We start from the raw sequence: 16,440 nt of genomic DNA, 5'->3' as shown, positions 1-16,440 counted from the left end.
GAAACAAATCCACAACAAGATATTAAAAGACTTTTACATTCCAGTTTGGTGATAAAACAAAATAAATTAAAAAGATTATATTGATTTAAAGACATCATCATCATAATTTTATCTCTCCTTTCTATTTGTATAACTTCTTCCTTAAATATTCTATCATTTGCTCCCTCTTCCCCTCCTCCTTCTAGGAATCTTTCCCTTTCACTGTGTGAGTAGTTCCTTTACTCAATGCCTGCCAACAAGCCTAGTATGTGCATTCATCCTGCACTTCATATGTTAACCCTCTTTGTTTCTCTCTTTTATTATCCCCCTATAAATGAGACATATATAGATCATCATCATCATTTAACGCCTGTTTTCCATATTGGCATCAGTCGGATAGGTTGACAGAAGCTAGCAAGCTAGAGAGCTGCACCAGCCTCCAGCTGTCTGTTTTGGTTTCTATGACTGGATGTTCTTCCTGACAACTACTTTACAGAGCGTTCTGAGTACTTTTCCTGTGACACCATCATCAGCATCATCATTGTTTAATGTCCGTTTTCTATGCTGGCATAGGTTGGATGGTTTTACTGAGGTTTGGAGAGCCAGTGGCTGCACCAGGCTCCAATCTGATCTGGCAATGTTTCTACAGCTGGTTGTCCTTCCTAATGCCAACCACTCTGAGAGTGTAGTGGGTGCTTTTTACGTGCCACCGGCACAGGAGCCAGTCAGGCAAGCCTGGCATTGATCACGTTCAGATAGTGCTTTTTGTGTGTCACTGATATATATACACACTCACAAGCAACCTCCACACAATTTCCATCCAACCAAATTCTTGACAAGATATTGGTCAATGTGAAGCAGTAGTAGAAGACATTTGTTCAAAATGCCACACAGTTTGTCTTCAACTGGTGTCATGGCCATCTTAATTCTTCTTATACATAACCCAGCAATGATTGATGTCTTCAGCCTGTATTTGTACTTCAAAGTCTCTACCTTCACACATATGATGGACTTCTTGACAGTCTCACTCTACCAAATGTCACTCATGAGACATTAGTTAGTCTGGAAGAATAGAAGAAGACTCTTGCCCAAGGTACCACGCACAGTGGGTATTGAACCTGAGACCACGTAGTTGCAAAGCAAGCCGCTTGACCATGCCTGTGTCTGTTTTTGCGGCAGTTTTCCAATGAAATACCATTCCTACTAGTGATGAGTAAAAAGATAAGTGAAACCTATTTGTCAGCCAGTCAGACTGAGGCAATTATAATTACAAAACACAATGGAGTAATAAGGTTTTAAACATAACTGCACAGTTGTTGAGTGAGAAAATGTTTTAAAAATACATATCCGATAACGGTTCTACTTACTTTGTTTTTACCGAGAACCAAACACTGAGGGTGGTTACCAACATGTGCTGTAGTTCTCTGGACAAAGAGCATGAGACTTGGTTTACCATAGTTGTTGAATGGTGCCATCTTGGAAATATAATGGCACCATATGATACGACCGTTGGTACTTCGGATGCCAAACAGCTGTAAAGAGATAAAAACAAATTATTTTAACTCTTCTGATATAAGCCGCTCCCAATTCTGTGATACAACCTTACTGCTTTAAAAGGGATCTAAATTAAAACCTTTAATTAACATTTAATGTTGATTAATGTTCCAAACACCAATTTAATAATACATTATTTACATTTGATGGATATTTGTCCTCATCTTGTTTGTTGTTAACATAACGTTTCAGCTGATATACCCTCCAGCCTTCATCAGGTGTCTTGGGGAAATTTCGAACCTGGGTTCTCATTCCTAAGGTATTTTTCGATATTATTATTATTATTCAGGTCACTGCCTGGAATCGAACTCGGAATCTTGAGGTTAGTAGCCTGCGCTCTTAACCACTACACCATAATAATGTCAATGCTATTTTAAGGAATTCTTCACTATTTTAAAAATTATTCGAATAGAAATATGGTAACAAAAACGTTAAAATGATGTAAAATAAACAAATATATATAAACGTCAGTCTACTTCTTTTGCATTCCATGTTTTAACACCCATTGAGCACAAATTTTCCTGTCATTGTTTTGTGTTTACATTTTCTTCATCATTTCTCAAATTTTTGTCTACCTGTTGTAACCACACACGTTGTACATCTGTTTGTCTCTCATTCCCCTCATTCCATTCATGCTATTTCACCTATTTATCTATACACACACACACACACATTGCCATCATCATTTAACATCCGCTTTCCAAGCTGGTATGGATTGGATGGTTTGACACGGAGCTGTCTGAACTCCATTTCTCTGCTATGATATGGTTTCTATGATTCTATGGTTGGATGCCCTTCTTAATGCCAACCACTTAACAGAGTATGGTGGGTGCATTTTGCATGCCACTGGCATGAGTGTTGACACAGCTCTAGCATGGGTCTTTTTATGTGGCACCAGCACCCAAAAGGACAAATCCGTATAGATGGAAGACAGCGATTTTACTTAGGGATATGACAAAATCTTCAGGAAATCAACAAGCTTAACTTTTTAACCAGCCATATCCAGCCAAAATATTCTACCTGTTTTATGTTCAAACTGGTCAGATCCAGCCTTTCAGACCTACCTTACAATGTTATTCTAAAAATAAACAACCACATCATCAAAATCTCGAAGCTACAACATAATACAAGATTAATTCAGAACAATGTGAATAAATTAGCATTATATTTGGCAGACTAATCTGAATGCTAAAGGGTTAAGTCAACAGGATTAATTGTTGCCACATTGAAGGTTACCCAACAAAATAAATTTATGTTTCATGTTCAAACTGGCCAAATCAGACCTCTCACCTAACCTACAATGTCATTCTAAAAATAAACAACCACAGGACGATGCATGATTAATTGAAAACAATGTGAATAAAGAACATTTGACAAAGCAATCTGAATGCTGAAGAGGTTAGACAAGAAAAAGAATAAATGAAGCATTAACCTTTCCAGGACGAGTGATGGCGACTATAATTTTGTTGAGATTGAAATCATCTCTGGTCAAATCTTCTTCGTCTTCCTCTGTATCATCTTCTTCAGACTCCACATCTTCATCATCATCCAACATGGAAGACGGCTGGTGGTGTCGATGACCCTGAAGCCTTTGTAATATGTACTGCAGTAACATCTGCGGATTGAGAAAATATCATCTGGGAACATTAGAAGCCTTCAAGTCGAAGAGGGGGACAGGCAAAATAACAGATGGAAATGGTTTCAAATTCTAGAACAAGGGCAACAACTGGTATTTATCTTATTGACCCAAAAAGGACGAAAGTCTAAGTGAACATCAACGGAAATTCTTGAAACAGAAGCAAATGCAGAATATAAAAACGGACAATGGAAGCGTGGCATTACCTTGACTTGTCCGATTTGAGAACTGATTCTTTTCATAAACATAGTCAGAACATCATCTAGAAAATACCAAATGATATAATTACATAAATAATTAATGAAAGAAATATTTAGGTTGCTGAAGATTTTATAATTACTATTTACAAATTAGGTTTCTAACTTGTAAATACAGACTGGGTTGGTTTATAACATAGCCCCTAACCTCCACCCTTTTCACTGTTTCTGTTAAACAGATGTCTTTGAATTTGGAGATAAGCATGGTCATGTGGACACTTAGTTTGCTTTCTAATAACTTCAGCAGCTTCCAACAGAAGCTGTGGTGATTGTACTTGGCTCAATAGAAACTAGAGTAATTGTGGTTGGTGTAGTGCCTTGCCTCAGTAGGAATTGAGGTGGTTGTTGTGGATGTGTCTGTCTCCAACTGAAGTCGTAGTTGTTATGTCATGGTTTTCCTCATACAAGTCCAATATTGAAATTTGATTTGATATGGTAGAATTGCTTTAACTAGAAACTACTCTGTATGTATGTGTGTCAGATGCGCAATCTGAGGGCTGCCAAGATCAATGATGTTACAATGAGAAGTAGGTCTGAAGAGATGTTAGAGTGGAGGCAAGTAAATGTGTTGAGTACAAGAGGTAAGGTGGAGGAGAGCTTCAGTCAGACTCTTTATCGCAAAGAAACACAGGTGCAAATTCTTCTGGATTAGTAACAATCCCAGAATTGCTGGAGTAGTCATATTCTTGGCAGAGGAATAGATACCTGAAATAATTGGTGTATGTGACAGAATAATTAAATCAATCATAGGTAACATGATATATCCACTGATCAATCAAGATTCACAGACATACAAAAGACCATTTCTCTGAGATCCATCTAGCAGACTGCTTTGATAACAGACAAAAACAACCTTGTTATCATGGTTGGTGACATCAATGGACATGTTAGGTAACAATATGATGACTATTTCATTATACATAGTGGCTGTGGTTATGGCACAAGGAATGAAGAAGAGATCAAGGTTCTTGGAGTTCTGTAATACAAATGACTTAACCATGCGCAATATTGACCACATTCGTCAGTCACCAGTTCATCTACCAAACTTTATACTAAGAAACTCATCTAGAAAAGCAGAAATGATTCACCCAACCCATGCCAGCATGGAAAGTGAATAGAAACAATGATGAAGTTGAAATTAAAAAGTAATTACTTTGCTGGGAGCCAAATTCATCTTCAAACTTTGCCTGGGATTCTGACAATGGTAAATCAACCATTTCAACTGCAAAAATGTAAGCCAATGCTTCTTCTCTGCGCCATGCTACACGACCTGAAACATTCAAAGATATATGTATGTGTGTGTCTGCATATATATATATATATATATGGCATTACCTCAGGAAGCGTATGTTTGAAAAATTGAACGACAAAACCACTTACACACACAGTATAGAAACATCCTTCCAAAAGTGTTCTGCCATTGTTTTTTCTAAGATGCTTTAAAATAATTAACAATTTTTATTTTTAGAAAATCGTTCTTCAAATACTGTGGCTGTATCAAATACTATTTAAAAAACTTCTAAAAAATGTGCGTGTACCATCATCATTTAACATCTGTTGTCCATGCAGGCATGGGTTGAACAGTTTGACTAGGGCTAGTAAGCTGAGGGGGCTGCACAAGGTTCCAGTCTGATTTGGCATGGTTTCTACAGCTGGATGCCCTTCCTAACACCAACCCTTCTGAGATCATAAGTGGTGCTTTTATGTGCCACTGGCACAGGTGCCAGTTGCGTGACACCAAGACACAGGCATGGCCGTGTGGTAAGAAACTTGCTTCCCAACTACATGGTTCTGGATTCAGTCCTACTGCATGGCACCTTGGGCAAAGTGTCTTTTACTATACTCCTAGGCTGACCAAAGTTTTGTGAGTGGATTTCATAGATAGAAACTGAAAGAAGCCTGTTATGTGTGTTCTTGTGTCTGTATTTGCCCCCACTACTACCACAACCACCATCATCATGTGACAACTGGTGTTGGTGTGTTTACATCCCTTAACTTAGCAGTTTGGCAAAAGAGACCGATAGAATAAGTAAGTACCAGGCTTAAAAAAAACAGTAAGTACTGTAGCCGATTCATTCAATTAAAATTCAAGCCAGTGCCCCAGCATAGCCACAGTCTAATGATTGGCAGAAAACCACAAATTTTGAGGGGAGGGAATGGTGGATGATATTAACCAGTATTTGATTGGTATGATATTTTATCAAGCCCTGCCCCAGAAGGATGTAAAGCAAAGTCAAACATGGTAGGATTTGATCTCAGAGTATAAAGAGCCACATCTAAATACTGCAAGACATTTTGTCTGACACTCTTCCGATTCTACCAATCCATCAGAATATTCAACTCACCAGCTTTGTGTATTAAATGTAAGGTGTAATCCTCAGATCGAAGCATCGTTTTATAACCAATTCGACCGTCTTTTTTGGAGAACAGAAGGGTATCGATCTAGAAAAAGAGACAAGGGGGAGACTCAGCCAATGTCACAATTTCTGTGAAGTAACAAAAAATCTTCAGAAACACATGCAAACAATAGTACTGAAACATTAGTAAATTTATGCCTTTAAAACGTTTTAGTCTACCAAAAAATAATAGGTTAGCATAAAAGATAAAATTTAAAAAAGCACCCATGCTGGTGCCACATGAGAAACATTTGTGCTGGCATCACATGAAAAGCATCTATGCTGGTGCCACATGAGAAACATTCGTGCTGGCATCACATGAAAAGCATCCATGCTAGTGCCACATGAGAAACATTCGTGCTGGCATCACATGGAAAGCATCTATGCTGGTGCCACATGAGAAACATTCGTGCTGGCATCACATGGAAAGCATCTATGCTGGTGCCACATGAGAAATGTTGGTGCTATGTAAAAGGCACCCAGTACATCTGTAAAATGGTTGGCGTTAGGAAGGGCACCCAGCCCTGTACAAATCAAGCCAAAACAGACAATTGGGAGTTGGGTGCAGCCCTCTGGCTTGCCAGCTACTGCCAAGCATCTGACCCATGCCAGCATGGAAAAACAAAAGTTAAATGATGATGATGATGATGATGTTAATTTCATCCAATCCTTTTCCAGTCTCAGCTGAAATCTTCTGAGATTATTGGCATTGTTGCTTTTGTTTTGATTGAGCAGATCTACAATCAAAGATGTTCCAACCATGGCCATCCTACCTTTTTGTATATCAAGGACTACATTTGTCCAATGTGTCCTTCATTTTCTCAGACATCATTATCATTGTCATCTTACCATCCACTTTTCCAAGCTTTCATGGGTTGGATAGAGTTTATTAAGGCAGATTGTCTATGGCCGGGTGCCCTTCCTGTCACCAACCCTCATGTGTTTCCAGGCAAGGTAATATTTTCCCCTTGGCCAGAAATGTTTTTGAGGAAGACTGAACATGAAGGACATTGTTTGTATCGTGTATCAAGACAAGGAGACACACACGCACATGATGAGCTTTTTTCAGTTACTGTCAACCAAATTCAATCACCAGGCTTTGGTCAGCCTGTGGTTGTAGAAGACACTTGCCCAAAATGCCAAGGAGTGGAACTGAACCCCAGACCATGTGATTGGGAAAGAAAACTTCTTGACCACAGGCAATGTGGCTAATGCTGATCTTGTGTAACCAGCACCTGTGTCGGTGGCACATAAAAATCACCTTTTGAGCATTGGGCTTCACAGAGGCAATGACAAATGGCCGAGACCTTTGGCAGCATTCTGTGCTTGAGTAGAAGACCTATCAAGCCAAGTGAAATTGCAGTTATGGCAGATAGTGGTGTCATGCAAATGGCACCTGTGCCAGTGGCACATAAAAGCACCCATTAAACTCTCAGAGTGGATCCAGTCTGTTTTGGCTTGCTTTCTACAGCTGGATGCCCTTCCTTATGCCAACCACTCCATAGGGTGTACCAGGTACCCTTAACATGTCACCAGTATGAGTGTCTTTTACATGTCACACCAGTGTCCCACAAATGGCACCTGTGCCGGTTTCACGTAAAAGTGCCCACTACACTCTCCAAGCGGTTGACGTTAGGAAGGACATCCAATCATAGAAAACCATGCCAAATCAGACATGGGTCTGGTGCAGCCTTGTTCAAACCGTCCAACCCATGCCAGCATGGACAGTGGACGTTAAATGATGATAATGATATATATATGTACATATCAGTGTGTATAGCATTTAAATGCATATAACAAGCAGTATAAAACAGTACTAGCTGTAATATTTTCTCCAGAGCCATTCCACATTAGTATAGACATTGTACATGTTATACACACTGGTGTATATGGCAATTTCAACTGCATGCACACATGTGTGTGTGTGTGCATATACAAGTTAATGTAACATCTCTGATGTGTGGTTGACGTTGTTTGAAGCTCATCTGTAAATTAAGTTCTGGAAAAAAACTTTGGCAGGAAAAGTATTTTGAAGGCTGTGAATCTGAGGAGGAAGGATAAAGTTAAATCATTTACGTAGGGTTTAGAGGAGGAGGAGGAGGCAAAGCAGATAAATATGGGGTGTAATTGTTATATAATGCATAAATCAACACAGATTCTCATTGAGACACACTTACCTTCCCTGGTTTACCATGCGATTTGGAATAAGATATTTTATGGGTTAAATCTCGAACACGAACCAGGGATCCAGAAGAAAGTTCAAACCCAGACATTTTGAGAAGCTGTTGAAAGAGAAAAAAAAATACATCAAGGAAAACTAATAAAGATCTGGAGATGAAATAATATTAAGGGTCATACAGAAAGTGGTATTTTGTCACACCATGTCAAAGTCACCAAGAATTCTTCTTGCGAACATTTGATCAAGTTGCAACTGTCCAAGCAGTCTCACATGAATCCTCTATGATCAGGGCCAATAAGAGGTGGGATTCTGCTGATTCAGGGCCTGGAAATCTAAGAAGGAAGTGCCACAAAGTTTTAATGGTAAGCATCTTCTAGTCCCTTTCCAGGGGCAATAACATACAGCGCATTCAACCGGGGACAAATTTTTCTCAGAAGCCCTGCTTATGATTTACTGTGAAGAATTAGAATGATAGAAGACAAAGCAAACTTAGAAAAACCCCCAATTAAGAACGCCTGCAGCAAAGACCTGATTTCGATAGTTCCATCTTGGGTATCATCTTCATCATTTAACACCCTTCTTTCAGGCTGGCACAGATTGGACACTCTGAAAGGAGCCAACAATTCACAGAAGAGCACCATGCTCCTCCAATGTCTGCTTTGGCATGGTTTCTACACCTGGGTGACCTTCCCAATGCCAACCATTTTATAAACAGAACTGGGTGCGTTTTATGTGGTACTGGCACTAGTGAGGTCAACAAGTAACTCCCAATACTAAAGATTCCCCTCAACTGAGTGGGAATATAACAGAGAGAGAGAAGTGGCTTTATTTCAGGTGTTGAGAGATTAAAGCAGAATATCTGCCAAATGTAAATAATGTAAACAATGTACATAATTCCTCATCTCTCAAATATAGAACTGTAGGTTTCTTGCTGCAGAGGAAGCACCTGGCTACCCTCAAACTATTTCAATTGTAAGTAATTTCCAGCCCCATATTTGGAAACTATAAAGGGGAAAAAGTTATAATGATTTTAGTTATGGGTTTCAACTTATAATCTCTTTGACTGTCCAGAGATGATCTCAAACTGAATGCCATGTTACGAGTGTGTGTTACAACTATTTAAATATCATACCTCTGTACCAGTCATCTCCAGTGTAATCAGCATTGATTTATCTCCATGTTTGGTTAAATGGGCACACAGGAGCTGAAGATAAAGGTTAGACATGTTGTTATATAACATCTACTCTTGAAAATATTCAGTTTACATAAGAATGGAATATTTGCTCATTACATGAGACAGGAAAATGTCATAGGAAAAATTAAATCAAATAGAAATATTGTATAGTTGTGCATTTCAACTTTGCCAGCACGACTGCTGTGTTATGCCTTCAATTCTGTACAGAAATCCTGTTGTTTTTTAGTCTTCCTGATGAAGGAGTAACGACATAGCTGATCAAGGTGATTGATATAGTGGCCAATCATCATCATCATCATCATCATTTAACGTCCATTTTCCATGCTGGCGTGGGATGTACAGTCTGACAAGAGGTGGTAAGTTGCATCAGACTCCAGTTGTCTGTTTTGGTTTGGTTCCTTTGGCTGGATGCCCTTCCTTAAGCCAACCACTTTATAGAGTATACTAGGTGCTTTTTACCTGGTACCAGCACAGGAGCCAGTCGGGGCAAGGGAGCTGGCAAATTCCTAAATATTATTTCATTGCCTCGTTCAGGGAAGACGTAGTATGGTAATCTCAGTCCCTCGTATGCCACAAAAACCAAGTTTCAGCCTTATGAATCCTGGGGACTCACAACAGACCTAATATATTAACAGGGTTTAAATTAATACCAGGCTTGGAAATGAAAACCAGACGCTACTTAAACCTTTTGAAACCAATCCACCTCAGACCACCCTTATGATAAAACTCCCCTCTTGTAAATTGATCTAAATTAAAACCTGCCATCAAATTTTCTTGTTAATCTATGTTCCAAACACCAGTTTGATAATGGAAGTTATTTTTTAAAAAATTCTTCATTATTCTAAAAATCAATTGAAACCAACACAGTATATTTCAATATGAATATGGTGACAAAAGGGTTCAATTCAGAGTGAGCCTGAACTAAACCATCGAGCAGATTTCAATCTGAATGCTGGATCTACCAACACAGCAAATACAACTTTAGGTCTAAGCATTAGATCTACAGATCTTCAAAGGTGTGGAATTAGCTGCTCCAATGCCATAGATATTCTTAGGGCTTTTCAACAAAAGCAATTACTCGTCGAAGAGCGTTGGCTCGAAATGTAAAAGACTTTCTCACTTCCCAAGCATTAAATTAATACGTTTGCTTGTTGTTTACACACCCATCTTCATCTTTTGTTTTCTTGTAAACTCTCACGATATATTATGACAGCAATTGTTTAAGGAGACAACTCTAGGCAAAAGTCTAACTCATGTTAACCACAAGAAAAGAAAAACAAACAAAATGATGAAAACAAAAAAAATAAATGGTACTTCAAAACGTTACCTTGTCAAATGGTGCCATTAATGATACTGGACCATCTAAAGCAACTTTAAGTAAGGCTGTGTAACCAAAATGTAAACGAGCCAACAACAGGCCAGATTTCATACTGAATATCTCTCCACCTGCATATTCCAAAGCAGTTATAGAGTCTGAAATACCAAGATCCTGTAAATATGCCAAAGTAAATCATTATAAAGTTGTAATGGAGAGGAACTGTGGTTAGTCTGCAGGTTGGAGAGAAATGTGAATGAGACCTGGACTTACAGTGAGTAAGGTTGGAATAAATGTTACACCATTATTCAAAGGCAGCAACATTAGACTCAAGGAACTGTTATCAAAGCAGGTAAGATGATATGATGTCATTATGCAACTGAAAGAAAAGAAAAATAACAGAGCCATTTAGAATTAAATAATTACACACACACACACACAACTAACAATTCAAACATTGAGTAGGAGTTAGCTAAACAGTTTGTGTACCTTGTCCTGGGGTACACAACATCAAAGGCTCATAGCCAATGTGATGGCACAGATCAATTCCTGATAAGCATAGCAGAGTTCACAATAGAGCATGTGATGTTATCTCGGATAAGTGAAAAATGAATCAATGATAAACAAGGATGGATGTCCATGGAAACATTGTGGAAAAATAGGATTATCCCTCTCCTTGGGGTGGTGACATCATCCATCACCTTATTTAATGCCATCTCTACATCTATGGGTTCGTTAACCCTTTAGCATCCAGATTAGTCTGTTAAGTGTAATACCTGTTTATTCCCATTGATTTGAATCAATCAGGCTTCATCTCATAGCTTTGAAATGTCAATGACACGATTGCTTATTTCTAGAATAATATTTATTTCTTTATTGCCCACAGGGGGTTAAATATAGAGGGGACAGACAAGGACAAACAAAGGGATTAAGTTGATTACATCAACTCCATTTAATCGACCCTGAAAGGATGAAAGGCTAAGTCGACCGTGGCAGAATTTCAACTCAGAATGTAGCGGCAGACGATATATCGCTAAGCATTTTGCCCGGTCGTCACCTTATTTCTAGAATAATATTGTAGGGTAAGTGTGAAAGGTCAGACCTGACCAGTTTGAACAGAAAACAAAAAAGTGGGGTAGAATATTTTTCATTATTATAGTTGCAACCAGAGAAAGTTGGAAGAACTTACTTGCTGTCACTTGATAACCATGCTGCCGAAATGGTCTTTGAAGATTTGGGATTTCCTTCATTGTTAATGACAATGATTTCAGCATGAGAATTAGGAACTATACCAACAACATAAACATCTCGCTCAATAATATTCAAATAAACATTCTTTATATTCTTCCTGCAAAGAAGAAAAGAAACATTTTGAGAGAGATATGAATTAGTAATTAGACTATTGGGAAAATATATAAACAAACACATACATACATACATACATAATGAACAACTAAGGTATTTGTTGAGGCAGATTTTCTACAGCTGGACGCTCTTCTTGTCACCAACCTTCACATGTTTCCAAGCAATGGAATATTTCCCCACAGCCAGATATTTTGTCCATGGAAGACTGGAAATGAACAGCATCACCTGTATGATGGTGATGCTTATTTACAACCATCACAAGATGTTTAGACAAAGGTACACATACACACACACACACACACACACACACACATTTATATATCTGATGGGCTTCTTTCAGTTTCCATCCACCAAATCCATTCACAAGGCTTTGGTCAGCCAAGGGCTATAGTAGAAGACACCCAAGACCACATGGTTTGGAAGCAAGTTTCTTAACCACACACCGACAACCAGTTCCACAACTGTCTTCCCACTTCACAATTAATGCCGGCACAATGAAAGGAAGGATCAGTGGAATTATTGAAATGCTGGATGGGATCTTCAGGAGAAGGAACAAGCTACCAAAGTATCAACAAGGAGAACAGACGTCAAATTTGCTTTGGAAAGCTTGTATTGTATTGAAGGCTGACTGGCATGTAAAAAGCACCATTTGAGTATAGTCATTGCCAGTGCCACCTGACTGGCCCTCGTGCCGGTGGCACGTAAAAAGCACCGACTACACTCTCGGAGTGGTTGGCATTAGGAAGGGCATCCAGCTGTAGAAACATTGCCAGATTAGATAGGAGCCTGGGGCAGCCTGCTGGCTCTCCAGCCCTCAGTCAAACTGTCCAACTCATGCCAGCATGGAAAGCGGACGTTAAACGACAATGATAATGATGATATAACCAAAAAAAAAAAGCGATATAATGAACGAGAGGGACCCATTAGGTGACATATTCAACCTGCTAGAAACAGCAGTTACATACTTTGTTTAGTGATACAACACAATGGAATGGCTGCAGTGAACTCTCCAGATGACCATCTATAGTCATGAACCCAAAGATGGCACTTCAAGGGTTGCATGGTGAAGAAGCATACTTTGCAACCCCATGGTTTCAGGTTCAGTCCCACTGTGCAGCACCTCGAGTAAGTGTCTTCTATTATAGCCCTGAGCCAACCAGTGCCTTATGAGTAAATTTGGATAGCAGGGACTGTGTAGAAGTCTATTGTGTGTGTCTGTCTGTCTCTATATCTCTTGTATTTGTCATTAGTGTTGTTGGTTTGTTTACGTCTCCTTAACTTAGCAGTTTGGCAAAAGGGGCCAATAGAAAAACTACCAGACTTCAAAGAAATAAGTACAGGGGTCGACTTGTTCAACTGAAACCTACCAAGCGGATGCCTTAGCATAGCCACAGTTTAATGTCTAAAACGAGTAAAAGATAAACTTCCATCATCATCATCATCATTTTAGCTTCTGCTTTTTCCTTCTTCCAATGCTACCATGGGTTAAATGGGACTTTTTGAGGAAATATTCCCCCATGGCCTTTGCTGCTGCCAATCTTCACTTGTTTCCAACTCAGGTGATGTTTCCCTTGGTCTTTCAAATAATGAACAGTTCAAAAGCAAGACACATTTTCACAGCAGATGTAAACAATGGCACCGTCTCTAGGGTGACATTTCCATACGGCACTTACACGAGAGCAAGACAATACAAGACATAAACGGACACTCACTCACACACACACGGACAGCTTCCCATAGTGTCAACTTACATTTTAGGCAAAGACATTCTCCATATTTCAGAACCATCAGAAATTCTTAGATTGAATAAGAGATCATCATGAAGAACAACAATACTCTCAGCTGCAAACAGAGATAACATTAACAGATTATTATTATCAATTATTATCATTATTATTATCAATTATTATTTTTTTTATTATTATTATCAATTGTTATTATTATTATTATTATTATCAATTATTATTATTATTATTATTATTATCAGTTATTATTATTTAAGGCAGTGAGCTGCCAGAATTGTTAGCATGCTGGACGAAATGCTTAGCGGTATTTCACCCGTCGCCACATTCTGAGTTCAAATTCTGCTGAGGTCAACTTTGCCTTTCATACTTTCAGTATCAATGAAACACTGAGGATGATGTAATCAACAATCTCCCTCCCCACAAAATCCAGGCCTTGTGCCTATAGTAGAAAGGATTATTATTATTGTTATTATTATTATTTGCCACCGCCTCTCACGTATTGCTCTCTTTATCTCACTCTGACTCACCTTCCTTTCTTTTCCAACTGGGGCATCCATGTATCTACTATACAGCAGAACAACCACAAGGCTTTGGTCAGTCCGAGGCTATAGTAGAAGACACTTGCCCAAGGTGCCAGGCAGTGGGACTGAACCTGGAACCAAGTGGTTAGGAAGCAAGCTTCTTACCACACAACCACACTTGCAGTAAGCAAAATGCTTAAGAAGTTCACTTTGCAGTCATGAGGCCCTGGGTTTGAGCCTTCTCAGTGGCATCTTGAGCATATCGTGTCATGCTGATTCACACTTAGGAACACTCAGCCACTTACATATTAATTCAGTTAATCAACCAAATGAATCCTAACTGAATGACAAAACCATCCATCATTACCTTAATATATATATATATATGTATATTTATATATGTCATCATCATTATCATTTAATGTCCGCTTTCCATGCTGGCATGGGTTGGACGGTTTGACTGGGGACTGGCAAGCCAGGAGCCCACACCAAGCTCCAATTTGATCTGGCAGTGTTTCTACAGCTGGATGCCCTTCCTAACACCAACCACTCCAAGAGTGTAGTGGGTTCATTTTAGGTGCCACCAACATGGGAGCCAGTCAGGCGGCACTGGCATCAGCCACGTTTGAATGATTCTTTTTATGTGCCAGTCAGGCGGCACTGGCATCGACCACACTAAAATAGTGTCCTCCTATCATTCTAATCTCTCATCAATTGGCACAAAGCCATCCTCCTAACCCTCACGACTACCCCGCCCTCTTAACTGAGAGAGTTTTTGTCTTGCAAGTTACTTGGTGAACTTGTCAGTGTTGGTGTCGTGTAAAAAGCACCCAGTAAACCCTGTAAAGTGGTTAGCGATAGGAAGGGCATTCTGCCATAGAAACCATGCCAATATAGACAATTGGAGCCTGGTGCAGCTTCTGTCAAACTCTCCAAACCAAAACAGCATGGAAACAGACATTAAATTACGACAACGATGACATCAGCGGTGGCTGCCACCATCATCATCATCACCATCCTCCTCATCATCCCTATTGTTCAGTTCTATATTTAAGAGATGAGGAATTATGTATAGTATTTACATTAGACAGATATTTGTCCTTATCTTAGTGGTTAAGAGCAGCGTGGGCTACTAACCCCAAGACTCCAAGTTTGATTCCAAGCAGTGACCTGAACAACAACATCTAAAAATACGTTAGGAATGAGAACCCAGGTTCGAAATTTCCCCAAGACACCTGATGAAGGCTGGAGGGTATATCAGCCGAAACATTGTGTTAACAAGAAACAAGATGAGGACAAATTTCCATCAAATGTAAATAATATTCCTATTGTTGTTGTTATTTATGTCATAACAAATGATTAGTTACGAAAGATCTTAAATTGATACGCAGCAGAAATGATAAATAATCAAAGAAATTAACATTAAATTACAGCAAAAATAAATAAATAACAGTCACCTCAATTTGTGCAGATTAGGAGAGATTTGTACTCCAAATATTCCCAGGAGATTAACTCTCCATAACCAAGAAGTTGTTACACTCACTGTCAACAATGGAGTACACTTAAAAAGCACCATTCGAGCAGGATTGTTGCCAGTGTAGCCTCACTGGCTCCTGCGCTGGTGGTACGTAAAAAACACCCTTCGAGTGTGGTCGTTGCCAGTGTAGCCTGACTGGCTCCTGAGCAGGTGGCACATAAATAGCACCATTTGAGTGTAGTCGATGCCAGTACTGCCTGACTGGTCCTCATGCCAGTGGCACGTAAAAGCACCCACTACACTCTTGGAGTGGTTGGTGTTAGGAAGGGCACCCAGCTGTAGAAATTTTGCCAGATCAGATTGGAGCCTGGTGCAGCCTTCTGGCTCACCAGTCGTCAGTCAAACCGTCCAACCCATGCCAGCATAGAAAGCAGACGTTAAACAGCAATGATGATGATGATGTCTTCAGGTGAGTCCTGATCAAAAATACAGTTAGTCCTCCTTGTACCCTATTTAATAGATGTTGACACCCAATGTCTTTTTCTAGACAGACAATGCATTTGATGTCCCTAGCTGAGTTGGGGTTGACTTCAATTCGAAACCAAAAACTATGCCATGGAATCAGTTCTTCAGAAATCCTATTTCTATAATCCTCATTAAAATGATAGAATGATAAGAGGAAATTACATCCTTACCTTTGCGGTTGCCCATGAACATGGCAGCAGTTCTGCAAAATAACAAACATACAAAATAAACAAACAATATAGACACAGGTGCACATGCATGCATCTATGTGTACAAAGATTCCTTTTTATGCTTGT

At 39.3% G+C, this 16,440-nt stretch overlaps 1 protein-coding gene across 1 annotated transcript in view; it reads right to left on the bottom strand.

Moving 5' to 3' along the window:
* LOC106879782 (ER membrane protein complex subunit 1) overlaps window positions 1–16,440 on the bottom strand; it is a 36,382-nt gene that overhangs the window by 11,482 nt on the left and 8,460 nt on the right. The window contains exons 5-16 of the mRNA XM_089349971.1: window positions 16,315–16,346; window positions 13,628–13,718; window positions 11,701–11,859; window positions 10,785–10,890; window positions 10,524–10,685; window positions 9,134–9,205; window positions 8,000–8,104; window positions 5,772–5,868; window positions 4,580–4,696; window positions 3,376–3,431; window positions 2,966–3,148; window positions 1,347–1,511 (exon numbers count right to left, since the gene is read on the bottom strand). Of these exons, the coding sequence (XP_089206097.1) occupies window positions 1,347–1,511; window positions 2,966–3,148; window positions 3,376–3,431; window positions 4,580–4,696; window positions 5,772–5,868; window positions 8,000–8,104; window positions 9,134–9,205; window positions 10,524–10,685; window positions 10,785–10,890; window positions 11,701–11,859; window positions 13,628–13,718; window positions 16,315–16,346 (1,345 nt within the window). The remainder of the gene's footprint in view (window positions 1–1,346; window positions 1,512–2,965; window positions 3,149–3,375; window positions 3,432–4,579; window positions 4,697–5,771; window positions 5,869–7,999; window positions 8,105–9,133; window positions 9,206–10,523; window positions 10,686–10,784; window positions 10,891–11,700; window positions 11,860–13,627; window positions 13,719–16,314; window positions 16,347–16,440) is intronic.

This window comes from Octopus bimaculoides, chromosome 3 (genome assembly GCF_046866305.1).
Source record: "Octopus bimaculoides isolate indiv1 chromosome 3, ASM4686630v1, whole genome shotgun sequence".
Lineage (NCBI taxonomy): Eukaryota > Metazoa > Mollusca > Cephalopoda > Octopoda > Octopodidae > Octopus > Octopus bimaculoides.
The sequence above is the reverse complement of the archived record's forward strand: the minus strand, read 5'-3'. Positions and strand labels throughout refer to the sequence as shown.